Consider the following 12,000-nt stretch of genomic DNA (forward strand, 5'->3'; position numbering starts at 1 on the left):
AAAAGGCAGACGACAAAGAGAAAGACAGAGAGACTAGGGTTAGGGTTTACCTCTTCTTGTGGTTTATTGTCAACGACCAGACGATTGGGTGACGAAGAGGCGTTTGGAGGAGAGAGAATAACGATATGCGCCGGTGAAAGAGAGGACAGAGAACCAGGTCCGCCGCGGATCGCTGCTAGGGAAAGAAATTTAAGAGGAGGAGAGAGTATCGATCAATTCTCATCATACTCGGATACAAGGAAAGATGTTGACTAGCCGTCACTTGTTTGACAGACGCAATGTATAACCCTAACCTCAGATGAAACTGCTAATACGGCCTAGGCGATTTATATAGGATCTCTGCTTTTTTTTAAAGCTACCAAAGAGTAATGCGTTTTTTATAAGCAAATAATGCTTCTTCTTCTTCTTCTTTTTCTTCTTTCAAGTAAATGAGTAATAAACTAATAATTTGTAATTAGAGTGTAATATATATAGAAGTTTCTATTTTTTATTTTTTAAATTAATAATATATAATTATACAATTGATAGCTAACAAAGAAGGGTTTTTAAATCTAATAATATATAACTGTTGAAATAATGTTATATATATATATATATATATATATATATATATATATATATATATATATAAAATATCTAAGCTTTGAATTTATTTTATTTTTGTGAATCCTTGAATTAAATAGGTATAAAGGTACTTACTTTTCGATAAAAGTTTTGAAAGTTTGTGGTGAATTATTATAAAAGTAAGATTGATATTTGTAAATTATTAAATTGTTTGAATTATTAATTTGTTGTGTTATACTGTCTCCTTTCTAAAATTTTTGTCTATCTTTTTATTATGAGATGTCCCAAAATATTCTAAAAATGAATGTAATTTTTTCTTAATATACTTAAACTATTTTTTACACATTGACTTATGCACTAATTACAGAGTGTCTTTTGTAGTAAGGATAATTTTGAAAATTTACCCCACTACCATAAAAAGTTAAAATTTCCAAAACACCCAACAATTTTGAAACGGAGATAGTATTATTTAAAGACATGTAATTTTATGTGGAAGAAGATAAGATATGTTATTTATTCTCTCTTAATGCCGGTGTTAAATTGTAACACCCTATAATTTAATTAGAAAGGATTTAATTGCCTTACTTTTAAATATATTTTATGTAGATATATTTATATGTTTTATGAGACGCATACTTTTGTTCATCCTACCTACTATTTATATCATTATTAGTATTATTATTTTTACTTACTTATGTGGTGCCATTTTGCTATTAAGTAAAAATATAGTGTTAAGTTATGCATAATTGTCATTATATATAATAGTTTTAGTCTTAGTGGAACAGGTGTCCACAAATAGTTTAGTGGAATGCAGGTGTCCAAACCGCATGCTTAGGACACTTATGTGCATCAGGTTGACACCAAAACTTTAAAGCACCATTTATTTTTATATTTATCTGCTTACAGCAACTTAAAAACAAAAATAAAAAAAAAAATAAAAAAGAATAGAGAGTTAGGATGAGAGGGTACTGGCGGGATCTAGAGAGAGAAAGATATAAGGAGATCGAAATAGAAGGAGGAGGAAAATCAAGGAGGAAAATTGAACTCTTCATCACCACCTATTCTTCTTTTGCCATTGGTAGGGATTATTCTAATACTTGCTGCTTTGAGAGATTTTAATTAAATTCGTCTCTTTGTTAATTTTTCTTTCATACATTGAATGTTATTTTAAGCTAATGAATTTTCCCTATTTTAGAAGATGTTTTATATCTTGTTATGACTTTATTGTTTCAATTTCATTTGACTAAGCATATTCTTTGAGATTCAAGTATCTATCTGGTTCAAAAGTTGGGAATGACTGTTATAATTGAATTTTTCATCATATATTAGTGGTTAAACTTGAATTCCCAAGGCTACTCTAGAAACCCAAGAGGGGGTTTTACTATTTGATGTTTTCCAGAAAAATTAGAGTCCATAAATTTTGTTTAATAGATATACAATGCTGAACCTTTTGAAAAACAAAGTCTTGGGCTGAATTATAAATTTTCTATATCATGTGATTGGTACTTAAAATGTTTTTGGGACAAACTTAACACTTGAATTTGGGGGCTAGGAGGGTAATGTCCCAGTTGAAAGGGGTACGAGTTACCCGCGGGTGCAAGTCCCGCTACCCACGTGGGGGACCATGACAATGGAAGTTTGGAGTTAGTTTCGCCCTTATTCTAAGGGGGAGTGGACAGCAGCGAAACACTCTGGTCTGTTATAAGGATAATTGATAAAATGTCCCAATAATAAAAATCGTATTTGAGTTTCCTATTGGAAAGGTTTCTAATTCAGTTACATCTTTCTTTTTAGTTCAGTTTCAGAATTTTGATAAATTAAAGAATTAACTTCCTTTGCATTGAAATGTTCTCATTACTCTGTTAATGTCTTTGTACAGTTTTACCTTAATACTTTTTCAAATCATATGCATAAAACCTCATAGAAGCATTTATTAGATTTTTCATACTGGGCTTTGCTCACTCCTAACATTTTTCAGGGGTTATCACCCGAGATGGTAGACTAAAGGATGCTAGCTATGAAATTTGAATTTATTTAGTGCTGGATGTGTTTTACATGAAGCCGAGGTTGCTGTACTAAATTGAATATGATAACATACATTTTTCTAGGGGTTTTGCCTAGTTTTGGGATTGTATATAAATGCCCTATAGTAAAATAAAAATCATGCTAGGGTGTTAATGTATGCACGTAGTTTGTTTTGGTTTGAGAGTTGTACTCTCTGTGCATGGATGATTTTGTTTTTTTGTGTGAAACATGTTGAACTTATCTTACAAGGGACCTTAGTATGTAAATGTCAGCATGTTGTTACTTAGCATAGTGAGGTGCTAACATGATTTTCCTCGACCTTGCTTATTGTATAATCTTGTTTGGGTTAGGAAGGGAAAGTGTTTTGTGTAAAATGGAATGAATAGATTATGTTTGTATTGTTTAGCTAAAAAAATAATAATAATTTGTTTGCTGCTCGTTATGGAAGGAGTTTACATACAGTGCCTGCTCCTAGCTTTGTTGAACGCGTTAGAATGAATTTTAAATTTTTGTTTATAGAGTTGTTGCCTTCTAAATGCTCCAAAAATTTTACCATACGTAGCCTTATTGGTCTAATTGTTCTTCGAAAAATTTGAGGATCATTGGGCAAGTGATGATTTTTATAAAAATTCCATAGTGGCTGTTATCAACTCATTTCCATCGGGTGTAAACCGGTTTTTGAAAATTTTATTTGAGTCACTTTCTAACCCCAAATAATATTAAAATTTCCCGGTCTATAGTCCTTTTGGTCTAGTTCCTAAAATCCAAGGCCTCTCAATTTTGTCAGCTCTGTAATTTTCCATCATGGTTAAAGTTGGTTACACTATTTGTTTTCAGTTCAATCATTATGGCCGATCTTCGATCTGAAAATTGATTTCATTGGCGAACTTTCATCGTGGGGATTGATTTGGTCACGTTAACCTTTGAGTCTAGTCTCTAAAGAATTTTAGTTTGCCCTGTTTTAAAATCGAATTTTATACGAATTTTTTATTGGGCATTACGCAAAATTTTGTTCCAACAAGGATTGCTGTCCCAATTTCTTTTTATATAATAATTTATCGCGCCTTATAAATTTGGGGCGTGACATTAATACTACTTCTAAATTGAATATGGTACTTAAATATTCATGATTTAAGTTTATCATTATAATGTTTATTGTATTTAATTTTTAGTTACGTTTTCTTAATGCAAAAGTTAGTTTATTTAATTTTAGAGATTAAAATTTAGATTGCTTTTTATTTTTTAAAATTAAATATATGCCATTCATATCCCCTGGGCTCAAGCACTTGGGCCCATTTGAGTTGGTATTAGATTTGAACCCGCGAATAAATGCTCTAGTACTAGACCAGACAAAATAGCCCATTTGAGTTGGTCTTGAATTTCAACACCTTAATACATTGTAGTTGTTATCGGAGGAGACTTGTCCTGCATCGGATTTGAATGGAATGTGAAATTAGTATAAATGGGTGGGTATGCAATACTACCTAATAATTTAAATTTTTGGTTAAATGAGTAAACGCCCACCGGTTACAATTGGTATCAGAGGCAGACATAATCCTTGAACCAGTGCCACGCTAAGCGCCCGGCTCGAAAAAGTGTCCGGGTAAGCGACTCGAGTAGGCAGGGTGGCTCGACCGCAACAAGATCGTTGCGAGTTTGGATGGGGGAGAATGTTACAAGGGAATACTTGTTCTACATCAGATTTGGATAGAAAGTGAAATATGTATAAATAGATGGGTATGTAAAACTACCTAATAACTTAACTTTTTTGGTAAATGGGTAAGCGTTCACCCGTTACAGTAATACCCGCATGAAATAATATATTTTACTAAAACATATATGTGTTCGCTTCAATTAATTTTTCATGGTTTTCAACACTTGAATACTAAGGATAAACTTTGTTTGGAAGATTTTCATTTCCTAAAAAAATAGGATGAGTAATAGAAAAATGTTATTTATGTGGGTGTGGTAGTGGGCCTCAAATGTTGTTATCATGACATAGTGTGATGAGACCTATCACCCGTCTCACATAAATTGAATTCGTAATTAGCGAATTCGATCCATATATTACTATTTTTTTAAATAAAATTCAACATACACATATACATGTACCATTCAAAATTAAACTTCATAGATTTGAGAGATTAGAATGGATCGAAGAGAAGGAAAAATAAGAAGAAAAAAAAGGATAAATTATATTATTTATTTTGTTAATTTAACAAAAAAAAAAAAAAAAATTCAAACTATCTAGGGAAAAAAAAAAAAAAACTAGAGGTCATAAGATCAACTTTAGCGCGAGCATTAAGTGTACAATATCTCAACCTGTGTTGAATGAAATGCTTTCCTATGCACATTAAACACAAGTGGCGCCCATGCAATATTACACATTCTACATTCCAAAGTTGAAGAATGAAGTAGCGCCTGGCGGTGGGCAGTTGCAACAGGTGCAGTGGGCCATTGTGTGTGATAATAATATAAAATGAAAAAGTGATATTGTGTGATGATATGTAAAATAAATATTGTATATGTATTGGATCAATTAATTAATGTAAAGATAGTCAAATTTTAATTAATTAAAAAAAAATCATTTTTCCTAAATAAATAAAAAGAGTCATTTAATTTGCATAATAATTTAATTAATTCTTTTTTTTTAAAAAAAAATTGTACTCTTTGACTTATCAATTTTATTTATTTATTTATTACATGATAATTTAATTAATTTTCATAATAATATAAAAAATAAAATTTTATTCGATTAATAAATTTAAACATCTTCATCACGTACTGATTTAATTAATTCGCATAAAAATATAAAAATTACATTTTATTCGATTATACCAAATTTAAACATCTTCATCACCAAATTGATTTCACGAATGTTCCATCAGATGTTTCCTGAGATCAGCATTATCCGCTCTATTACGAAATCTTCTAAAACGACCGGAAATGTGTGCCACCAACATTGTTGGGTTTCGAATGTATTATGGGAGGGATATTGGCTCATCCGGTGGAGGTGACCATTGCAAAATGTGTCAACGCTCATCTTTAATAATCATATTATGAAGTATGATGCATGTTCTCATTATCTTGTTTAAATCTTCTTTATCCCACTAATACATAGGTCCTCGCGTTATATCCTACCTGATCTGCAACACGCCAAACGCTCGTTCAACATCTTTCTTAACGGCTTCTTGTTTTTTAGCAAACAAATTCTCTTTGCCAGTTATTAGGTGTGGGATGGTCTGAATCAAAGTTGCCCACTTGGGACAAATACCATCAGATAGGTAATACCCCATTGTACGTCGATACCCATTTACCTCGTAATTAATCGGAGGCATTGTGCCATTGATTAAGCTATTGAATACTGGGGAATGATCTAAAATATTCACGTCATTGTTTGAACCAACCATACCAAAGAAAGTATGCCAGATCCACAGATCTTTCGATGCAACCGCCTCCAATATAAGGGTAGGCTTATGATTTCTTCCCCTGTGTGTGCCATGCCACCCTGTAAGGCAGTTCTTCTATACCCAATGCATACAATCTATAGAGCCAAGCATACCTGAGAAGCCTCTTTCTTCCCCTTCTCGAAGCAGGCGTGCAATATCCTCTTCGTCTGGTGTGCATTGGTACTGCTCTATATACACCGCAATTACAGCATCATAAAAGCGCTCCAAGCTTTCAACCGCAGTGGTTTCAGAAATCTTTATGTACTCATCACAAAGATCTGCTGAAATTCCATATGCGAGTATACGTATTGCAGCTGTCATCTTCTGCATAGGAGTGAAACCCATACAACCGAGGGCATCAGGCTTCTGGATGAACCATTCGTCATATGTTGTAACACCGTTTAAAATGCGAATAAACAACTCTCGGCGCATCTGAAATCGTCTACGAAACATCTTGGGTGAAAAAATGGGATTTTCAGCAAAATAATCTTGGAATAGCCGTTGGGCTACTTCCTCTCGATCACGTTTAATATATCTTTTCTTACGACATCGAAATAATGCCTTTACCTTCTCAGGCGATAACAGTTGCATCACTCCATTCATCCTTTTTTGACTTTCTTCAAAAAATTGTTCCCCGTCAAAAGATGAAAAGAAACTCAATGGAAAAATTGACCTGGACATTAGAATAGATTATGATAATGAAGCCATTTTTTTCTATAATAAAGATAAAGACTCAAATAAGAGAAAATTAATTCGAAGATGTAAAGAAGTGGACTTGATAATTGAAAAAATGAGAGAATGAGTGGTTTATATAGCCATTGAGAATATAATTGTTGAAGAAAAAACAAACAGAATATATCCGTTAGGAATAAGACAAATGTAATACCCCTAATTTTAAAAGGATAGTCCTGGTATTTTAATTAATTATTTAATTACATTTTTGTTTGTTTAATTGTTTGAATTATTTGAATTAATTGAATTGATTGAATTAATTGGATTAATTGTTATTATTTGAATTAATTGATTTAATTGTTTTTTATTTATTATTTGTATTTAATTGAATTATTGTAATTGTTTAATTATTTAAGTAAGTTAATTGGATTAATTAGGGTTTTATGATTCACGGTGTTGCCGACTTGTGTGTGCTTTTCATTCCCTACGTAATTAGAATTCGGTTAACCTAAGAGGCCTATAAATATAACAGTTTAAGGTCTGCAAGGGTTTTTAGAACTTTATTTACGAATTGTGGAGGTTGAGGGAGAATAGAAAGAGACAAGCTAGGGTTTTGGTTAGGGGCAAGGGCTGAACCAAGGAGAAGCAATTGACGCATGCTTGTGGGTTGAATTAGGAGCAACAGATGTCAGTAAAAGCAATTAAGGTCGTCGGAGTTGCTAGAGAAGACGGTTTAAGATTTCTAAAGTGAAATCAGAGGCAAGTCTCTATTCTAACTCTTTCCCTTAAACCTGTGTTCTATGCATGCCTAGGTAGACTCCAGGGGTTTAATTAATGCTAAAACAAATCTTTTATACATGTTTAAACTATATTTAATCTCGTTGAATTAAACTGGTTTGCAAATTTTTAAAGTTCTGTTAACTGGTTCCTGCTGTCTTTGCGTTTAAGTTTTGTTTAATTGAGATCGTTGATGCATAATGATGTCTTATAAATAATCTGGGACATTAATTGAACACTGGAATAAGTATTTAAAATACTATAGAGGCCTTGGGAATCGCCGGAGGTGAGGAAGACGATGCGGAAACACAGAACGGCTTCAAGGAGTAAGAGAACAGACTCCCAAAAGGAGGGAGCCAGCTCCCTCGTCAATGGAGCCGGCTTTAAGGAGTGTGGAGCCGGCTCCTAGCTCCACAGAGCCTGCTCCCAAAGTTAGGGAGCTGGCTCCCATGTTAATGGAGCAAGCTCTCAATTTGTGAGAGCTTGCTCTCGCCTAGAATTGTGTACTGTTGGTTTTAGGGCGCTGTTTGGATTGTACAAGGTATTTTCACTTCGTTTAAACTGCTTTAAATGATGTATATAATTGTTACATACCTGTAAAAATATAGGGAAACAATAATTCATAAATGGATTAAGGAATGGACAGTGTGAATTTAGAGAAAAATCCTACATATTGCATTTTGGTTGTTAATCAACTTACATACTGGAACTTGGAAATTATTGTAAATATGATTTAGTACTGTTTAATCATATTTAAATAGAGTTATAAGTGTAGTGAATTACTTGTAATTAACTCTGCTTGGTTTGGTTTAAATTGATATTTAACTTGCTTTTAACTGTATCAATTTATGGACGATATGGGGGATTTAAATGCTATGATTTATTTTAGCAATTTAAATAGATGGGACATGATTTTTAGGTTCTGTAATGAATGCCTAATATCGTTATATATGTATTAGTTTATATTGATGCATATTTTGGAGACATGTTGATGAATACCTAGTGTTATTTAATCTATTATGCTAAATGGAGGAGTGTATGCACAGGTATGGGACGGTGGCATACTAGGGATGGATTAGTTCAAATACTAAGTCCTACCTAATCTGGATTGAGGTATGGATTAACCATAACGGTTAAGTCCTACTCATATTTGTGTCATATCAGTAAAATAATTGAATGACCTACTTTGGTTTCTGGATGGATTGTTATACATATATCAGGCCACTATACCAGATGGATGATATTTTGTATTAGGAGTATATGGATTTTATATATTTATGTTATGGAGCCATGGTAGGAGCTTAAGTCTCAGAATTATGGTTAGGGTGCGTATATCGCCAAGGATAAATAACTGGACATAAGTATTGGTCCCTGATAGGTCTAGGTACACATGACCACGTTATGTGCGATTTGCATGGCATCTCTACTCAAGCTGAAACAGACCTATTGAACTAGTGAGCGTTCTGTAATGTGTATCTATACATATGTGGACTATTCTAGTTATTGTTGAGCTATCTATGATGTATTTACGTATCGGGTTTCTATATGGATCGTAGTAAGATAGGACTTGCATATGGGCTTGACCCATTCTCTTATTTTTCAGGTGTTCGTCAGTTCCAGGGTTAGAACTTGGTCGTGCAGAACAGATACAATGACTCACTCCTCCGACTACGTAGGATTGCTTTCTATTTTTAGCTTTGGATTTTTATTACAGTTATTTCCTTTTCAATTTGGGATTTTATTAGGGGTCTACTAGATGGATTCCCGAGTTGTTAAATAAATGGAGGGTTTTGGATTATTGGATTTAACAATTATATTTTGAGATTTTTAATTTAGAATTCTTTCAGCCTGTAATTATTTATTTCTTATTTCATTTTGAAATCTGTGTTCATTTAAATATTAATTGTCTGATATTCCCTCGGGTTTGGGTTTGGGCCTGATCAACCCATATCTCGAATTTAAGGGGTATCACAACAAACATAATATAGCTGTTAGAATAAGACAAATATAATATAGCCGTTGGGAATATAGCCGTTAGGAAAAAGATAAACATAATATAGTTGTTGAGAAAAAAATATATATATATAACCGTCTGTAATATTACATATTCTTTATAAATACCATTGCATTTCTATTAAAATTTCTTATCATTCATCAGTTAATTATCTTTCTCTTTCTTAATCTTCCTTTCAGTTTTTTCTAACGAAATTTTCTTCCTTGAACACTCCATGGATCAACGACCTCCATTACCCTTATCGCAAAACTCTGAAGTACAACCACAATTCAATTATGATTTTTAACTTTCAGGATTTTACCAATCCGAAAACCTATCTCAATCTCAATTCTCTTCTTTCCAAAACCCACCACATTCCCTGTACTAATCTCATTCCCAATACCTACCTTCTTCCCAGTACCAATCTCTTTCTCAATACCTACCTTCTTCCTAATACCAATCTCATTTTTAATACCCACTTCCTCCCTAATACCCACCTCCTATCAAATCTCAATCTCCTTCTTATGATTATTATATGCTAAACTTGCACTATCTGTTGACTGAGAAAGTGGTCTGAAATACATTCGTTATTATCTGTTCCAGTTTTGTTCCTTAAAGCATGATCAGTTCTGTTGTAACTTGGTTTGTTGTGCTTGTTTTTATTTACTTTAAACCAACCATGAAGATGTTAATAGGGGTTAAGAAGACTCTTAGAATCAGTGTTAAAGCCAAACAGAAAGGCTGGTAGAGGTGGAAAGTGACCGGAAGCAAAGCAGAAAGTCGCAGGAATTGCAAAGGTTGGAGACGGCTCTTAGAAGGGGAGAGAGCCGGCTCCATGGAATGAGGGAGCCGGCTCCCTCATCTTTTCTAGGTAAAGAGCCGGCTCCATGAAGTAATGGAGCCGGCTCAAGGCTCTAAAAGAGCCTGCTCTTTCCAAAAATTGAGCAGGCTCTCTTGTAATTTCATTTTTGATTTATTTATTTATTTATTTACGAATTACCTGCTACTGTTGGAGCATTGGAATTGTTTTGAAACCTCTGGGAATTTACAGAGGGATTAGATAGTTTATTTTGGGTTTCATTAAGACCATAAATTGATTAAAATTGACCTCTAAGTCTATGGGACAAACAGTAGAAAATTTGTGAACTTTCTATGCGGTTGACGGCTGAAAGGTAATAAATTGTCTAGTTTTAATTTGAAAATTTAGGATGCTAAAACATGATTCTAAATTAAGTTTTATATGCATGGAGAAGTCTTTTAGTTAATAAATCAGACTTATGGATTAGTGTACGGCCCTGTGTTGAAAGGAATAAAACAGAGTACAAGTACGCAACTTAGTACGCTGTTACCTGATGGAAGGAACTAAATTGTTTAGAATAATTTTAACAATTTATTGGACTATAATATGATTATGGAATGGATTTTAAATGCATGATAGTGTCAATGATATATTAGATTTGATCTATGCATGTCTGGATGTTAGTTGTTGAATTATGAAATCATTCCTTACAACTATATGGTTTAAATGCTTGGATTTAATTGCAAATACTTGGATATTGGTTTTGGATTATAAATCGCTAAACGATTATATATATATGTGGAATTTTAATTGCTGAATTAATAGATTCTGTCAATTACATGGTTGTGGAGGATGGTATGAACCGGTATGGGACGGTGTCATACTAGGGATGGTTTAGCTCAAAACGCATAAACCTAACCTATTGGATTTAAGAGAAGGATTGTAAAATATTGAATCATAAACCTTGTTTAGTCAGATCGACTGATTAAGTTGAAAGACTATCTGGATTAATTGTGTTTGTGTGTAGTCGGATCGACTGATTAAGTTGAATGACTACCTGGATTAAATGTTGGTTGTGTTTAAGTCAGATCGACTGATTAAGTTGAATGACTAAACTGGATTAAAATTCTTATGTCAATTCAATAAACAATAAAATGGCATACCTTGGGTTAGACGGATTTTATATATATGATATGGCACCACGATATGGGCATGAGTCTCAGAGTCGTTGGTTAGGGAGCGTATATGCATTGGGATGCATAGCTGGATATGATGGTTGAGGTGTACCTTGTTAGGTCTAGGTATTAATGCCCACCTTTGGGTGCGTTTTTGCATGTTGCCTTCTACTCAAGTTGAGACCCCATTATAGTCCAGTGAAGGTCCTCTAGTGTGGATATATTTATGTATGGATTAGATAGATATTGTGAGGTATTTAGGTGTATCTGCGTATCGGGTCACTGTATGGATTGCAATTAGATTAGAACTTGTTCGTGGGCCTGACCCACTCTTATTTTTCAGGTATCGGACGGTTCTAGTCTTAGGCTTGATCGTGCTGTGCAGGGATTATCATTCATTCCACCGACGACGTAGGATGTCCTTCCATATTTTAGTATTTGGTTTTATGTCAGTTGTTTACATTTCAGTTGAGATTTTTATTTAGGGGTCCACTAGATGGATTCCCGAGTTGTAATTCATGGAAGTTTTGGAAGTTGGATTTTATT

The 12,000-nt window shown here is 33.4% G+C and overlaps 1 protein-coding gene across 1 annotated transcript; it reads right to left on the minus strand.

Annotated features, from left to right (window-relative positions):
* Positions 1–5,726: 5,726 nt before the first annotated feature.
* LOC132281803 (uncharacterized) lies at positions 5,727–6,641 on the minus strand. The gene is made up of 2 exons (XM_059783470.1): positions 6,152–6,641; positions 5,727–6,097 (listed from the first exon to the last, which is right to left on the minus strand). Exons 1-2 carry the CDS (start codon positions 6,639–6,641, stop codon positions 5,727–5,729), a joined length of 861 nt encoding a protein of 286 aa, XP_059639453.1.
* Between the last annotated feature and the right edge of the window lie 5,359 nt (positions 6,642–12,000).

Source organism: Cornus florida, unplaced genomic scaffold (assembly GCF_030987335.1).
Source record: "Cornus florida cultivar Cherokee Brave unplaced genomic scaffold, ASM3098733v1 CherokeeBrave_3.0.0_Hap2_Chr11, whole genome shotgun sequence".
In the NCBI taxonomy this organism is placed as follows: domain Eukaryota; kingdom Viridiplantae; phylum Streptophyta; class Magnoliopsida; order Cornales; family Cornaceae; genus Cornus; species Cornus florida.